This window comes from Momordica charantia (assembly GCF_013281855.1).
Source record: "Momordica charantia cultivar OHB3-1 chromosome 7 unlocalized genomic scaffold, Mcharantia_2.0 BLBB01000007.1, whole genome shotgun sequence".
Taxonomy (NCBI): domain Eukaryota; kingdom Viridiplantae; phylum Streptophyta; class Magnoliopsida; order Cucurbitales; family Cucurbitaceae; genus Momordica; species Momordica charantia.
In genome coordinates this window covers 18766906-18784504 of record NW_028275165.1, presented here as the reverse complement: position 1 = coordinate 18784504, position 17599 = coordinate 18766906, and the positions used below count along the sequence as shown (strand labels likewise).

General features: G+C 32.6%; 2 protein-coding genes, 1 long non-coding RNA gene and 1 other non-coding gene across 5 annotated transcripts; all 4 read left to right on the top strand.

Moving 5' to 3' along the window:
* The first annotated feature begins 372 nt into the window (after window positions 1-372).
* Window positions 373-3702, top strand: LOC148210499 (uncharacterized). Its single transcript, XR_015792322.1, has 3 exons — window positions 373-683; window positions 1889-2145; window positions 3542-3702. It is a non-coding gene; the product is annotated as an uncharacterized LOC148210499 (long non-coding RNA).
* Window positions 3703-7181: 3479 nt separating this feature from the next.
* Window positions 7182-8744, top strand: LOC111009597 (auxin-responsive protein IAA14). 2 transcript variants are annotated; one of them, XR_002601238.2, is made up of 5 exons: window positions 7182-7588; window positions 7708-7949; window positions 8051-8204; window positions 8303-8364; window positions 8475-8744. XR_002601238.2 is itself a non-coding variant. In XM_022282731.2 (5 exons), the coding sequence occupies exons 1-5, from the start codon at window positions 7323-7325 to the stop codon at window positions 8510-8512; spliced, it is 744 nt and encodes a 247-aa protein (XP_022138423.1). In that variant the 5' UTR covers window positions 7183-7322; the 3' UTR covers window positions 8513-8744. The 2 variants fall into 2 exon arrangements, 1 of the variants encoding a protein (XP_022138423.1); XM_022282731.2 differs by having other exon boundaries at window positions 7183-7588; window positions 8051-8186.
* Window positions 8745-13904: 5160 nt separating this feature from the next.
* On the top strand, window positions 13905-13978 carry TRNAR-UCG (transfer RNA arginine (anticodon UCG)). The gene has a single exon. It is a non-coding gene; the product is annotated as a tRNA-Arg (tRNA).
* Window positions 13979-14058: 80 nt separating this feature from the next.
* LOC111009762 (Sec23/Sec24 protein transport family protein) lies at window positions 14059-17479 on the top strand. The gene is made up of 2 exons (XM_022282967.2): window positions 14059-15225; window positions 15479-17479. Exons 1-2 carry the CDS (start codon window positions 14536-14538, stop codon window positions 17132-17134), a joined length of 2346 nt encoding a protein of 781 aa, XP_022138659.1. The 5' UTR covers window positions 14059-14535; the 3' UTR covers window positions 17135-17479.
* The last annotated feature ends 120 nt before the right edge of the window (window positions 17480-17599 follow it).

Sequence of the window (17599 nt, the reverse complement as noted above, 5' to 3'; positions counted from 1 at the left end):
TGGTTATACAATAATGGTTATGCATGGGAAAGTGAACTCTCATAACATTGCTAACTCAATTTAGCTCTACTTTTATTTGACTGTCTATAGATGAAGAGATTGAAAACTCAAAGACACAAAATAGGGTAGGGCAATAAATAAGGGAAAAGAAGAGAAACCATTTTTGAAAATGTGGACTATTAAAGAAGGCAAGTGGGTTGTGTCACTTTCAAGAGGAGATAAGGGAGAGTTGTTTGGGAATTGAAAGCAAAAAATTGATTTCTTGTAAGCTTATATGATCTTGACAAATAAAAGAAAAAGATTGAATTTTTAATTTGGTTTTTGGTATTGAAGAGAATGTGTGGTTAGAGATTGAAATGGGGTTGGGGAGAGGATGGTGATAGGGCAAGGGCACAGCTAGGGTTAGAAATGTCTCCCTCTCCTTGAGATGTGACTTGTCTGTCAGTCACCACCATGTCATCTTAGAATGAATGATGCTGATGATATTTGGATTTGCTGCTGTTGCCTTGATGTTCATGTGTCTTGCTCTTGCAGGGATCTCTTCATACAATCCTTCACTTATCCCCTCTTTTCATATGATGTGTTTCGCATCTTTTTTTGTTTCTTCTATCTAATGTTTCAGCCACGGGTTTTCGGCGATGTAAACTTGAAAATGTTACGAGTTCAAGATGTCAAGGACAACGGTATCTTCATAACTCTTAGATCAATATCTCTACAATTGTACGATATTGTTCACTTTGAGCATAATTTTCGCGACTTTATTTTCATACGAATAGAGATAATTGTTCGCTCTCTTTCCTAACCAATGACAACGTGAGAATCTATAGATTTTGTCCAACAAAATTATCATAGGTTTGACAAATCTACGAGGCAAATGAGAGTTCAAACCAAAGTATCCCTAAAAGGGTAGTTTCTAGAAACAATTCTTACATGTATACTACTGTGAAAAGTGAATTTCCCATATTAGGTAATGAAACTACAAATACCAAACGTTTACTTTTTAGAATGTTCAAAAATATAAAATCCCAAAATACACTTTTCAGATAAAGAGGCATGTATGTTACAAAGTAAATGGGGATTTCTATATTTATTTTTAAAATTTTGATAGACATTTATATGCATATACTTTTCTAATAATTTCTAATGAGATATAATAGGCATTGCTTGAATGTGAGGGTGGGCCCAGTGAGAGTTTCTGATCCTTATTTGTTTTACGTCTACCGGTGGTTGATTCGTCCAAAAGTTGAAAAAAATTTCTTATGTGTTTCCTTAAACAACAAAATGTCATATGATCAGGTGATTATGTCGTAAGATTGATCGAAATGTGCATAAACTGACACTACAAGAAATCTGAGATTCGGCGACCAAACGAACTTTCGTTGTCGAAGGTCTGGCTTTCGGCAACAAAATTTTATGTGGTCGCTGAAAGTAACAGCTTTCGGCGACTACGCATAATTTCGTCGCCGACGGTGGGACTTTCAGCGACGAACAAACACTTTCGTCGCCGAAAGCACGTTCCAAAACCTTGACGAAGGTTCTGGATTGACATTCGGCGACGAAACGTACATTTCGTCGCCAAAAGTCAAGGTTTCGGCGACCAAATCTTCATTTGGTCGCTGAAAGTCAGGGTTTCGACGACCAAATCTCCATTTCGTCGCCGAAAGTAATTTATTTCATGTTTTTGGCGGGCCTTTTCGGCGACGAAACCGGGATTTCGTCGCCAAAAGGTATATTTGAATTACCTTTTGACCACCAAATTAGGACCTTCGGCGACTACTTTAAAATCGTCGCCGAAAGGTGCCCTTAAAAATTCCTCTTCTTCCCCATTTCTCCATTTCTCTTCTCCTTCTCTCATCTCTTTCGTGCCGCCCTCGCCCTCGATTTTCAGATCTACGTTCGCTGCTGCCGCTCGACCTCTAGCCGTCCGCCGCCGCCGCCTCGACCCCGCGCCGTCTACCTCAGATTCCGTCGCGCCACCCCCACCTGCCGCCTTCGATACCTCCTTCGTATTCGGTTCCGCTGCCCTGTACCGCTGCACCGCCGTCCGCCACTTCCAGCTGCTGCCCGCCCACCACTGCACCACCGTCCGCCGCTCCCAGCTGCTGCCCGCCCATTGTTGCACACCCGCCGCCTCGGCCTTCTAAGGTTTTTTTTTTCACTTTATTTATGTTAATTTTTTTATATTAGATTATATTTATTTAGGTTATTTTATTTTTAAAATATTATACTTATGTATATTATTTTGCTTTTTTAATCTTGAACACAAGCTTGAGTTATTTGAGAAATTTTTGAATTATATTTGGATTATTGTGAATGCTATGTGAGAAATTGTGAATTATATTTGGGATATTGTGAATGCTATGGAGAAATTGTGAAGTTGATGTTTTGTAATCTTGAACAAATGCTTAAGTTATATTTTGTATAGTATTTGATGTGTTATATGAGTTATTGGAGAAAATATAAAAGTTATTTGTTTAATTTTGACATACTTTTTTTGGTTGTGAGTGTTGAAGTCTTGTTTGTTTGATTTAATTTATTGGGTTTGTAAGTATGATTGTTTTATTTATACTTAAATTTAGTCGATGTTTGTGCTCACGATTGTTTCATTTATATGTATTCTTTGTGATTTTATTTTGTTAGTTTTGAATTTATAATGAATTATGAATGATTATTATGTTTATTGTGACCGATGTTGGTCTAGATTTTTAGACAACCTCTCTAAGTATATTTTAGTTCTTTTTTTTAGTGGCTAGATCTTAGGAATATATCTAAGGCCTCGTAATACTTTCAAACTCTTCTACTTTTAACTACAACACTCATAATCGACAATATAGTGTTGTTGGAATTCAATAACTGTAAATGTGACTATCCTGCAGTTATGGTAGCCATTTAGAACATATGTCATGTATAGTTTAGCTACGCTTATGTATAATGTAGTTTTGGATGATTTTGTTGAGTCTGTGAAATGAATTGGTGATTGTGGATGTTTTACATAATAAAAGTAAGTTTTTAGAATTTGAAGTTTGAAGATTAGTTTTTCTTAATTTTGTGGGGTTTTATACGTACCCTTCCTTTAGTTTGTATAATTTAGATTGAAGTTAATGAGAGTTATATGGACATGAGAGAGTTGTGTGCGTGTTTTGATAGTGAGACTAAGTTTTGTGCATTTTAAGTTTGTTTGGGAGAGTTTTTATTGGCTTTAAATATATGATAGTGTTGGAGGGGGGCGTTATTAAGTGTTTTTGGATAACGTTGTTGAATTTTAAGTGAATTGTGATAGAGTTTATGTGAATGTTTTTTAGACTCGGTGAGAGTAAGTTTTGTGAATTTGAAAATTGTTTTCATGAGTTTTTGTTAACTTTTAATGCTTGCTTTGAGTTCATGCATATGAAAAGCTTGAATAACATTTTTAGTTCATGGCATGTGCAATTAGTTTGTTATGTGGAATGAGTTAGAATTGGAAGTTTGTTTGAATAGAAGTAGTGAGTTAACTTGTGGAAGTATTTGTTAACATAAGTTTATTTGTTATTTATTTTTTCAGGTTCGTTCGATTTCTGTATCGAAAGCTTCTGAAAAGTTGATTATCTCTCGTGAAGAATTTGATGATATGAGACATTTTCATATGTTTAGGTTTTTTATTTGAGACTTCTTATAATTTGTTTAATTTTTGTTTGTATGAACTTCTTGTATTTTTTGTAAAACTAAATTTTATTTAATATTATAAGTTTTATATTAAATTCAATGTATGGCAAGATTTATTGTTGAAAAAAAAATAATAATAAATAACCCTTCGAAGACGAAAAAGGATTTGGTCACCGAAGGTCAGATACCTTCGGAGACGAAAACAGATTTGGTCGCCGAAGACACCCAAATTCGTTTTCGTCTCCGAAGGTTTATGACCTTCGGCGACGAAAAATATAAATCGTCGCCGAAACCCTCTGGCGACCGGGCAACGGCGACGATTTAGGCGACGACTTTGTCTCGTCGCCAAAGACCTTCGGGGACGAAATTTGACCTTTTAGCGACAAAAATTGTCGTCGCCGAAACTCCGAATTCTTGTATTGTGACTCAGACAGTCATATAACCGATATATATAATGGATATAAAGAGTAGGCCGACACTCAAATATTGGTCCTCAAGTAATATTTATTCAACTCTCTTATTCGAATGGATTATTCATTGATATATCTTGAATGAGTCGAAGAGATGTTCTCATTATATATATAGGTAATTTTTTTAAAGTTTACTTTATTTTTATTTATTTATTATTATTGTTTATATATTTTTTGTGGTTCTACCATAGAGTGAGACACTTAAAAAAAAAATAATAATAGAAGACATTGCTTGAACATGAATTTGCGCCTAACAAGAAAATCTTCCTAATTTGCTGATTTCAATTAGTTAATTAATTAGATTCATAATAAATGCGTTTGAAGAATAAGGAAGCAAGTTTGGAAAATGTGGTCTTGAGATTTATTATCAATCACTAATTTTTAATGAAAATTGGTTAATCTATCCAATATAGATAATAAATTATAAATAAAAAGCACAAACTATGCTATTTATGAGACAAACCATATGCAATTCTCTCCGTTTATGCCTTTACTATTTATAGATATAATATAAAATGTAATTTTTCATGTGCATATATGCTTATTAGGAAGGTTCGCAGAAAGAATCTCCTTCATTTTTTTTAATATTAAAAGGAAAATAATAATAACAATTAATAATTTCATGGATCAAAGAGCAAATGCCTAATGACTCAATCGTGCAAGTGCTTTAATTAGTAACATGCTTATTTTTAAAATGAATATTCTCTATTTAGTGACAAAATTATAATTAATATTCGTGAAAATTTATATATTGTAAATTGAAAGGAAGGCATAATCCAACATGGTTTGCAAGAAAATCCGCTTATTTGTTTCCTAATTTTGTGTCCATATAACGGCAAATGAGTTTGAACTCATGACCTTGAACTCATGACCTTTTGGTCAGAGATAGACGTCTTACCCACTTGAACTATGTTCGATTTGACCATTTGATATGTATTGTTATTATTATGTTTAAATAAATTATTGAATTTTATATGTACTAAAAAATATTTATTTTTGTTCAATAATTATTGAAAACATGTTATGGGATAGAATTCAAAACTTTTTCAATAATTATTGAAAACATGTTATGGGATAGAATTCAACAATCATTTGAAAATTGAAAGTTTAGATTTTTTTTTTCAAAGTTAATTGAATTATTACATAATGAACTCCTCTCGCACCCTTTTTTTCCTTTAATTCATCATATGTGAGTTGATATTTGAATTTTTGACCTCACAAATATTATTTTATGCCTGAAATACAATATTGGAAGTAATAATCTCCCACCCAAGATTTGATGTAATAAAAAAAAAAACTCTCTTGGAGTAAGAATATCTGCACGTCACATGATAGTAATATACAATGATCAAAGGACATATATAATTTCATACATTTTTAGAGTCTGATTTATGAAGTGTAACTTTCTCTGAGATGATATAACTACTAAACCATCCTACTAACCACAAGTGCGGATTAACTATTGGTTGTGGTAACGTGCTACGTGGTCGAACAACGATTCCTAATTTATAAATATTAGAGGTAACTCTACATTTACTTAACTTTTATGAGTCTGATTGTACCTTATAGTTCAGCCTTAGATTAACTTGAACATGAGTATGCTCAGTAAGTCACATTTTGATTCCCTCCACATAAATCTCCAAAGCAATTATATTTAAGCTAAAACAAACTCTGAACACAAATTTAATCTTACGTCTACTTAACTTTTTAATTATAGAAATTAAATGTTAGTATTCCTTCAATGAGAATTAATTGTAATTGTGGAAAGTTAAGGTGTTTTTATTTTTTATTTTTTATTTTTGCAAAGGGAAATTAGGTGTATTATTATCATTATTATTATTATTATTATTAGAATGGTTGATTAGTGTGTTGCATGTGATAGTTGACTCTTTAACTGTTGGGTCACTCTCTTCAAATTCCAATTTTCACATTGGCAATATGAAATTCCATTTCTACACTCATCCTCCACGTGCCAATCTTACACTCTCTCTGTCTCTTCCATTTGACGTGGCTTATTTTGGTTCGCTAACAAAATTAAAAATCATCCCTAATATTGCAATTAAAATAAAACCTCATTTATTCATCTTTAAATAATGCAACAAATCATGCCAACCTAAATCAGCTAAATTAGTTATGACATCTTTTTTCAAGTGAGAAATCATAAATTTGAATCCTCTCATCACTAGTACTAAAAAATTAAATACCAAAAATTAATTTTAAAAAATTTAACTTTATTTTTAAATTAAAAAAGAAAACATAAGATTTATTTTTTCTTAATTTGCTAAAAGTGATTTGATATGGTTGGAATAGTATGGGTGGGAGTCTTATATTGTTAGATCTATGAGAATTCTTTTTTAATATAAAAGATGCATCAAACCATTATTAATGTGTGGTTACATTAAATACTTTTCCTAATTTGTCTCTCTTAATTTATTTTTTGACTTGAAATATAATATACTAAAAAAATATTAAGATAACGTCTCTTATCTTTTTTTTTATTACTATTATAATCATAATCCTTAAGACTTTTTTTTTTTTAGAAAAGAGGTAATGAAACAAAATTGAAAAATAGTTTTGAAAATAAAAAGTAAAAAGTTTTTTTGAATAAATGAGTATAAAATACCCTAATATTCCTTTTTTTAATATAGCTATTTATAAAAAAAATAATGTGTAAATAATAATAATAAAAAATATGTTATTTGACATAATTAGACAATTAGGAAAAAAATTTTAAAAAATTAAACGACAGGATTCGAACATATGATCTCTCTTTTAACTCAGAAGAGAATTTCATATTTATAATATCTCTAAAAAAAGGAAAGAGAACGATTTGTAAAAATTTGTAAAAATGAAACAAATAAACTATTTATTCAATGATATATGTCATATAGTTTATTGCATTAAATTATAATAATAAATCAAAACTTTTAAAGTAGGGACCAATTATTAATGACTTGATATGTATATATATGGATGGGTTAAAAATGAAAACGATTTAACGATTTTACACCCTATCCAATAAAAGAGTAAATTTTGTTGGTTTTTATTTATATTTATTGGGTGGCAGTCCCTATAAACCAAAGCCAAGCCATCGACCCGATCGACCGAACGCACAATCATAATAATACCACACACACAGAAGCAAGAAGCTGCAAAAAGCAAGAAGAAAAGGCAAAAAAAAAAAGACAACTTTTTCAACCTTCTGATTCTATGGAAGTCACCCGGAAAATGTTGAACTTGAAGGAGACTGAGCTCTGCCTCGGCTTGCCCGGTGGCCGCGGGGGAGATCAGCCCTCTGAGATGACCGGTCTCAGAGCTGCCGCCAAGCGGGGCTTCTCCGAGACCGTCGATCTCAAACTTAACATTCAGAGCAAGGACGACGCTGCAGCGGTGGATCTCAACGAGAACGTCAAGAACATTCCGTCTAACGGCGACGGTCAAAAGAGTCTCAAGGATCCTGCTAAACCACCTGCCAAGTAAGTTGATAGATTATAGTATGTTTAGGGTTTTTCCTCGTCTAAAACCCTGATTTTGGAAAATTCTTTTAAGGGGTGTTCACATTGAATAATTTTTTGTTTCTTCTTTTAAATTTTAGGGCACAGGTGGTAGGGTGGCCGCCAGTGCGATCCTACCGGAAGAACGTTATGGCGCAAAAGAACACGAGCGGTGAAGGAGCGGAGAAAGGAAATGGCGGGAGCGCCACCGCATCGGCCGCCGCATTTGTGAAGGTTAGCATGGACGGAGCTCCATATCTTAGGAAGGTGGACCTGAAAATGTACAAGAGCTACCAAGAGCTTTCTGATGCCTTGGCCAAGATGTTCAGCTCCTTCACTATGGGTACAAAAAAGAACTCAAATCCCCGACCAAAATAAAAACTCCTTTTTTTTCTTCTTTTTTCCAACTTAGAATTAATTCATCAATTAAATTCTTTTTAACAGGTGAATACGGGACTGAAGGAATGATAGACTTCATGAATGAAAGAAAGTTGATGGATCTTCTCAATAGCTCTGAGTTTGTGCCAACTTATGAAGACAAAGATGGCGATTGGATGCTAGTCGGCGATGTCCCTTGGGAGTAAGTTTTCCATTGGGAGTAAGTTTTCTTTAATTTTCGACGGGCTTAACCTATCAACTTAAGCTTTTGAGAATTTTGTTTCATTTTTCATCTAACCAAACAAAATTTTTTTCCAGGATGTTTGTGGATTCATGCAAGCGTTTGAGAATCATGAAAGGATCCGAAGCAATTGGGCTTGGTAATAATTAAGAGCCTGCATATAATTTCATGAATAAAAATTTCAATTAGAATAATTAAACAAAATCTCATGGAAAATTGGGTTTTTTTTTAATTATTATTAATTTTCAGCCCCAAGAGCCATGGAGAAATGCAAAAGCAGAAGCTGAAATGAGAGAAATGGATGGAGAAAAGAAGAAGAATGGTTCCAGCTTGGGAACGTGCATGTTCTGTGTATTTTTTTTTTAATTTTAATGTTTTTTTTATTTCTTTTCTTTTTTTGAATTATTAGTATATAAAGAAAATATCAAAAGATCTGTTGTTGGGGACAATATTTGTAATAGAAGAGACATGAAAAGCTGTAAACTTCCACCTACTGTCTGGTTGGGTTTGTTTGTTTAATTAGTACTATTACCACTAATTAATTTTATAAAAAAAATGGTTTTTTTTTTTTGCTTTAATAATCACACCCATTTCTGTGTTTGGTTGTCAAAGGGTTGATTATGCTATAAAATTAAAACTTCATTATATTATGTGGGGGAAGGAAGATTTTTTTTTTTGTGGATTATTTTATCCTTAATTTATGGTATTTGTGTAATAATTTTTTTGTGGGTAAGGGGAGAAAAGTATAAATATTTATGGACCCAGAGAGAGGGAACAAGGGCATGTGCCAGCATGTTAAATGGGGCATTGAGTAATGGAAATTAAATTTTGATTTTTATAATATAGTATATGGTGGGAATAATCATAATCAAATAATATGAATAATATAATAATGTGTGTGTCTAGAATACTATGCCATGGCTGGTGGTTAGAAGCACAATTTTACTTAATTTGTGGGTCAAGATGTTAATTTTATTGTTAATTACATCTTTTTTTTCTCTCTCTAGATATTATTATATGTAATAGGGTTTCTTGGATCTGGCATTAGTTGTTTTGTTTATTAAATATATAAAAAACTGGCTTTTTGATTCTTCAAAGTGGGGGATTAATAAAGTTAGAATAGATTTTAAATTTATGTCAAAAATAAAGAAGAAAATAATAGATTTTGATTTATTTCAGTTTTTTTTTAATGGGTGGATTCATTTTATGGGAATTATCTTTGGTACTGTACTATACATGTGTTGATTTATTAACTTTTTTTTTTCAATTCTGTAATTTACTTCTACAAATGCTTTTAAAAATTTAAGTAAACTTCAAAAAAAAAAATCCCATTTTGATTTTTTTTTCCGAAAAAATAAAGCTGTTTATAAGCCATTCATCTTGTTTATTTCAACTTTTTATTAAGAACTTTTGAAATCACTCAAATTTGAACCGTTAAAAAAAGAAAAAAAGTCTTAGCATTATTATTCTTTTGGAAGAAATTTGTGCATCGTTACCATTGTTTTTTTCTTTTTAGGTAAGGTAAGAATTCGAACATACGTATATTTTTTCTAGGTTGACCGGTATAGTTTCAAGACTATTAAAAAGAGTAAATTATAAAATAAAGTACTTTTAAACTCATGACAGACATGTTTCTTCTTTAAAAAACACAAGAAAATAAAGAAAATCGTTATGCAATTAAAAAAAGAAAATAGCCTAGTTTTTGGAATTTGATTAAATTTCAAAAGAAATTTTAAAAAAGTGCAAACTTTAGTATTAGAAAACAAACAACTAAAAAGTAGAATTACTATTCAATATATAGTATAAGGGTAAAATTTTCTTCAAAAAAATTATTGTGAAATAAGGTATAAAAGATTAGCGATTACCTAGAAATAGCTTTTCTAAGTGTTTTCAAAAACATATCTCAACAAAATAAAAGGTAACCGCAGAAAACAAGTAGAAATTACATTTTAAATATAGTTTTAGGTATACATAAAATACGCTATATTTTTTGTTTTTATTAAATAGTTATTTAAATTTAGCAGTTTTTCAATTCAAAGAATGCAATAACACAAATAAAAATCGTCGAGTGGTATTTATCTGGGGTGTATTACTAAAAATCGGACTTCACTCATGACCTGGTATAAAGATCGTATAGTCGTGGACCTTCTCATCAGAAGGCCTAATAGCTAGTACTCCGAATAATAGGTACTTTATTCACTCATGGGAATTGATCCCCTCCCTCTCTTAGCTAGATTTTTCTTCTACCATCATTAAATTTTCATTTTGATATCAAATTATTGCAAAATTGTTAGTTTTATATATATTCTCTCAAAAGTTGAAAATATAATTAAATAAATGTACAGATGTAATACTTAATAATAGAGAGAATATTGGAAGGTTAGTTGTGGGAGGGGAACAAGTGGAATATATGACTCACACAGATTCAATCTCATAAATAATAATCTTTGACCTAAAAGTCAAACTTTCCAATGAATTCTTTTTCATCGTAACTTTTATTTTAGAATATAATTAAAAAAAATAACTCCCAAAAAAATTCTTTAATTTATTATTATTTATTTTTTTCCTAATTTTTTTTTAGAATACATGAGAGTGAGAATTAAAACAATCGGCCTCAAGCAAGATATTAAATATTCGTCGACATTTTTATGTATCCATTAGTTCGATATCGACATGAGGGTTAAATAGATATTTCTACAGTATAGCACAAAAAAAATCGACAAAATAGGAAAAATATCAACTAAATATCACTGATATAAACATAATATTAGTATTAAGAATTTTTAATTTATTTAGAATTTGTAAAAGAATTATGTGTTAATTTACATACTTTTTGCGAATTTTTTATTTTTATTTTTATAATATTTCTAGAAATATCTATCGACGTCAATATTTTATCGATATTTCCATAAAATTGAGGAATTGACATTTCCATCAACATTATCTTTATCTCAAGTAAAGGAGTTATACACCCTATACTCAAAGTTAAATGTTAATGTCGATGGAAATGCTAAGATCTCAATTTTTAAAATCTTTATCTCAAGTAAAGGAGTTATATACCCTATACTCAAGGTTAAGCGTTAATGTCGACGGAAATGCTAAGATTTCAATTTCATGGAAACGGCGATGGAAATATCTCTAAAATGTCAATCTCGGTAGATCTTTTTTTAAAGGTTAAAAGTAAAAAATTTGTAAAAACATATTAAAATCAACAAATAAACATTCTACCGTTAGTTAAAAATGATTGATATTAATATTATGTCTGTATTAATTATATTTTGTTGATATTTTTTATATTTTATATTTTTGTCTTTTTTTTTCTTTTTTCTACAATACTATGGAAATGTCAATTTACTCGATGTTGAACTCAGACATATAAAAATATCGATGAAAATTTAATAGACTGTCTACAATTAAGCTATATTCTTATTGGCCTTTTCTATCTTTCCATCCAATTCGTTGAAGTTTTCCCTTAGTAATAAGTGGAAATATCAAATATTCTCATTAGTTGAAAGACTAATTTATCCATTTGTGCACGTTCCAAAAAAAGAAAAATAAACCAGTAGATTACTGATGGCTCTATTTGGGCCCAGCCCAACCGATCATTGGGCCAGAAAATTAAAGCCTTTGATATATGGGCTGTTAATTTGGCCACTCATCAAATCTGCCAGACCTCATTGCGTAATGCCATTAGTCCGACTTATCGATGATGATGTAGTCTCTTTTTTCGTAGGAACTCTTTAAGTACTTCTCAAGCCATTTGCAGCATTTCTGTTGATTTAGGTATGTTTTAACCTCAGCTTCACGTTGATTTTAAAAAGGTAATAATAATTTGAGAATAATTCTAACCGTTTAAAGTATTTGATTAAATTTATTTTTTATTAATTTAAATGAAATGACTATTTGCTCTACCCTAAAATCTTGATGTTGTACTAAAAATAAATAAATAAAATATAAGTTATAGTTTAAAGCACATATAATTTTAAATAATTACATCATAACAAATTTAGATTTGATAAAAAAGAAAAAAAAAAACCAATTCTAACATGTTATGGGGAGGATTATTGAAACCTAGCTCCAACCATTTTTGATTGAGAAATTTGATGGTTTCGAAAGTACCTGTGCAAACGTGGTACTTTTTTAAATCAAAATTTACTCCTAACTCTTAAACCTTGAAGATTTCATGCCTTAATACAGTTTCTTTTCTTTAATTAATCTATGGTTATTTTTTCATGTAATTGTTGGACATGTATCTCTTAGGTCTGGTCTTGTGCATTTAAATATTGTTGGTTGTCTTTTTATTTTTAGATTAGGATTTTTCCCCAATATAGAAAAGTATTATTTTCCGAGCATTTTTCTTTTCTTCTCTAACCTTTTAATTACATATGTGTAATACATAATTGATGAGATTCAAGAGAAAAATGATTTTAGAACTACTTTTATTTTTGTTGAAATTGAGTTTTGGGAGTTATTTAATGGTTAATCTCGTATACTAATGAAACTTAATATTATATCAAGTTTATTTTCATTGTAGTCACTTTCAAGAAAATTTTAACCTCCGTCTGAATTAAAATTAGTGGTTGAATTAGTAAAAATTGAACTTGTAACACTTTTCTAAATATAGGTTTCAATCACAAAATTAAAAGTTTGGAAAAAAAATGAATGAGTTATTTAAAAAGCAGCAAATAAATATGATAGAAAATTTAAAAGTTCACAAAAATAACATCACTCAAATTTAAGACATAACAAAACCAAAATATATATATATATATATATATAATATATATATATGCAATATTCTCAAAACTAATACCCAATTTTATATCAACAGACTGCGCAGTGGATTAGTGCGTTTGACTTCGGATCAAAAGGTTAACGGTAATTCGAGAATACTATTTTTTTTTAACATGCTTAAGTAGTAAAATGATAGTTTTGAAAGTACTTGTGAAATTGTGGTTTTTTTTCTTTCAAAAAGTAACTTATTTTTTGAAAAAAAAAATTGGGGATGTGTAACAATTTTTTCATAAACTTTATTTTTATTTTTCCATCGAAAAAACTTTATTAGAAACTTTGCCATGAATTGCACAATAGATTTGGACAATTATTGATATGATCCTCCTCTATAATAGGGATTTCATTTGAAGGACTGTTTAAAAATTTTTTGCCATGTGTTGTTAGATTACACATGTCTAATACAAAATTAATGAGATTTGAAAAATTATAGAATAGATTGTTTTGGTTGAAATTGAGTTTTGAGATATTATTTACTAATTAGTCTTATATATTAATCAAATTTAATTTTGTGCAAAGATGATGTTGATCAAAACTAATCATTTTAAGAAAACTTTTCCTCCATTTAAGTAAAATTAGTGGTTGATTTAGTGAAAATTGAACAAAATCCAAAAATTGTTACACTTTTCTAAATACAGGTTTGAATTTAACAAAATAAAAAGTTTGGAAAAATAATAAATGAGGCATTTAAAAAGCGGCATAAATAATTATGTATTTTCAATATGATAAAAAGAAATTTAAAAGTTCACAAAAATAACATCACTCACATCAAAATCAAACTCAAATTTAAGACACAACAAAACCAAAAGGAAAGAAAGGAAAAAAAAAATGATGCAATATTCTTAAAACTAATAGTATAAATATAATACTTACTCTACGTTACCAAAAGACCGCATAGCGCAGTGGATTAGCGCGTTTGACTTCGGATCAAAAGGTCGTGGGTTCGACTCCCACTGTGGTCGATCAAATGTTCCCTTTTTTTTTTATCAAATTGAAATAATATCTAATGATTTCCTTAATTGTAAAGACTTTCCGACGTGGCAGTACCGGTTGATTTCGATTTTCGATCACCATTTCTTCTCCTTTCCGCACGAAATCAAACCTAAAACAATGGGGAAGATGAAGAACTCGAATCAGCAACAAATTTGGAGTGTTCCTCAGCTAAATAAATTTTCCGATCAAATTTTGTTTCAGTTTTCAGGCGATCCGAATCCGAAACCCTAACTTGGGGTTTTCCGTCACTGTCATAATTTTCTTTTCCACTTTCCCGAGAACCAAAACAGTCTTGCCCTCAAGCCTCTTCCCCACCTCCCGCTCCATTACTCCAACTCACTCCTTTTACTTTTGTTCTTTTTCCAGCGCAAAAGCGATCGTTTTCCTCCATTTTTTAGAATTTTGCCTCAATTCTAACAGCATGTGCCTCCCCCTCCACTTTTCGATGCGAGATTAGGGCTCTTGAATTTGGGAATTTTTCCATGTAATCGACGGGGAAGGGCTCGCCTGAAACGTCGAGTCTCCGATGGATTTTGTTGAACTCGAGGTGATCGAAGGCCTCCGATGGTCGTGGAACTCGTGGCCGGTTTCTAAACCTGAATCGTTAGCTTTGGTAATCCCACTCAGCGTCATGTGTACGCCATTGATGCAGGCCGTCGAGCTTCCTACACTTTCTTATGAGCCTCTATCGTGTATTAAATGCGGGGCCGTTTTGAACCCCTTTGCTCGGGTCGATTACACGTCTCGCATTTGGTTCTGCTCGTTTTGCTACCAGAAGAATTGTTTCCCTCGTTCTTATGCTGATATCGGAGAGACGAATCTTCCGGCAGAGCTTTTTCCGACTTACAGCACGGTCGAGTATGCACCCGGTAGGAAGATCGAGAGCCCGGTTGCGAATTCTGGTTCCAATGTGAGCCGTAATTGGGCAAAGAACCGTTCGTCTTCTTCTCTTTCGTTATCAGCTTCTTCGTTGCTGCCGGCTGGAGATTCGCGTGGAAATGGACCGGCCTTCGTGTTCGTTGTTGACAATTGCTCGGAAGAGAAGGAACTTCAAGCACTGAAAAATGAGTTATTACTCGTTGTCGAACAACTGCCGGAGAATTCTCTGGTGGGTTTGATTTCTTTTGATTCAATGGTACATATTTATGACCTTAAATTTTCCGAGTGCTCAAGGGTCGTCGTCTTTCCTGGGGAAAGGGAAATGTCGTCACATCAGGTATTTTTTGAGTCTCTGTTTTATCTATTCTGTTTCTAAACTTGAATTAAGTCGTCTTATTCGTTGAAAATATCATTTCTGATTGTTCTGATACTATTTACTGCACAATGTAGACACCCTATTTTAATCTAGAATCTTAAAATGTATTGGTCTCTGGATTAAGAGTATCTTAATTGCTATGGTTAATTAGAGTGAGGTTTGAGATATATGAGGGACATTGTTGATACCTTGGTTTGCTTTTGAACTCCCTCAGACCCAACAATTATTGGGGATTTATGGGATGAAGCAGTTGCAGCTGGGGAAGACACCAGTTGTTCCCACACAGCAGGGATATTTACTACCAATATCTGAATGTGAGTTCAACATCACCACTGCAATTGAAGAGATGAAGACTTCACCTGTTGTAACAGGCCATCGACCTCAGAGGGCTACTGGTGCTGCAATATCAGTTGCAGTTGCGCTTCTGGAAGGATGCCGAGTGAATTCTGGTTCCCGTGTCATGGTTTTCACCTCTGGCCCTGCAACTGTGGGTCCGGGGATCATTGTTGATTCGAATCTTGCTTACACCATTAGAACTCACAGAGACATTGTTAATGGTCAGGCACCCTACTTTAGAAAATCTTGTAGTTTCTATAAGGGATTGTCGCAGAGGTTGTGTGATGGATCTATTGTTCTTGATTTATTTGCTTGCTCTCTCGATCAAGTTGGATCAGCGGAGCTGAAAGTCCCTGTTGAAAACTCTGGTGGATTCATGATGCTTGGAGAGTCATTCGAGTCGAATCAATTTAAAAAGTGCTTGCGGCATATTTTTAGTCGCGATGAAGATGGTCATCTGAAGATGTATTTTGATGCAACTATCCAGATAGTGACAACAAAGGATGTAAAGATTTGTGGAGCCCTTGGACCTTGTGTCTCTCTTCATAGAACTAACAGTTCAGTGAGTGACAACGAAATTGGCAAAGGCGGTACTTACGTTTGGAAGCTGGGCACATTGTCCAGTAAAACCTGCATTTCCTTTTTCTTCCAAGTGAATGAGGAGCAGAAAGTTCAACCTGGATCAGCTTTCTTCATTCAATTCATAACACAATACAGAAAAGGAAACCTTGGTGTCTGGAAAAGAGTGACCACTGCTGCTAGGAGATGGGTTGCGAACAATTCACCACAAATCAAGGCCGGGTTTGATCAAGAAGCGGCAGCTTCAGTGATGGCTAGGCTTGCTATTAATCGAGCAGAGACATGTTATGCCCGGGATGTTATCAGATGGCTTGACGACACACTGATCCGCTTTTCTTCAAAGTTTGGTGACTATATACAAGAGGATCCTTCGACATTCCGTTTGTCATCCAACTTCTCCTTGTATCCCCAGTTCATGTACTACCTTAGAAGGTCCCAGTTTATTGATGTCCACAATTCTCCCGACGAAACGGCTTTCTACCGATTAATGCTGAATCGAGAGGGAGTCGTTGGTTCCCTTATCATGATACAACCTACTCTTTTCCTCTACTCATTTGATGGACCTCCTGTTCCTGTACTCCTAGATATTCGATCAATATCTCCAGATGTGATTCTGCTATTCGATTCCTACTTCTATGTTGTTATTCATTATGGGTCCAAGATTGCTCAGTGGAGGAAGCTTGGTTACGATAAGGACCCGAACCTTGAAAACTTGAAAAAGCTACTAGAGGCCCCAGAGCTCGATGCAGAACAACTGGTTGCTGAACGCATGCCTGTCCCCAAGCTTATAAAGTGCGACCAACATAGTAGTCAAGCACGGTTTCTTCTCGCTAAGTTAAACCCATCTGTTACACATAACTCAACATACAAGGAGGGATCGGACATAATCTTCACAGATGATTTAAGCTTGGAGGTTTTTATAGATCACCTGCAAGCTCTTGCAGTTCAGGGCTAAAGAAGAATGGAACTATAGTTAGCCAGAAGAACTTGAGTTATATACATACTGTTGAGAAGTAAAAATGAAAGATGCTTTTGGGTTGCTTGAGAGTTGTATTTGTCACCCATTTTTATTCTTAGATGATGAAATGTAAATAACTGGTGTCTGATCTTACTCCATGCCAGATGAGTTCCTCTTACAGCCATTGTTCACTTGAAGAACCTGGTGAGATTTTTTGTTTCAATGGAGTCTGATTGATATAATTTACATACAACTTTTTATCTTCTTGTTGATTAGTGAGTAAAAACTTCAGAAATCTGTATACAAACCCCCAATATAATATATGTATATATAAATTTTTTAGTTCTCGAACTTTGACCTTTGGATCGATGATGTATGTTTTAACCAATTAAGTTATATTTAGGTTGGTTTTTTTAATATATATTTTCTGTCATTGATATCTTTTTATTGTATGTTGCCAAT

Coding starts and splice junctions, on each gene's coding strand:
- LOC111009597 (XM_022282731.2), top strand. CDS start 7,323: ATGGAAGTCACCCGGAAAATGTTGAACTTGAAGGAGACTGAGCTCTGC. Junction 7,950..8,050: donor GTTCAGCTCCTTCACTATGG/GTACAAAAAAGA, acceptor TCTTTTTAACAG/GTGAATACGGGACTGAAGGA. Junction 8,365..8,474: donor ATCCGAAGCAATTGGGCTTG/GTAATAATTAAG, acceptor ATTAATTTTCAG/CCCCAAGAGCCATGGAGAAA.
- LOC111009762 (XM_022282967.2), top strand. CDS start 14,536: ATGGATTTTGTTGAACTCGAGGTGATCGAAGGCCTCCGATGGTCGTGG. Junction 15,226..15,478: donor GGGAAATGTCGTCACATCAG/GTATTTTTTGAG, acceptor GAACTCCCTCAG/ACCCAACAATTATTGGGGAT.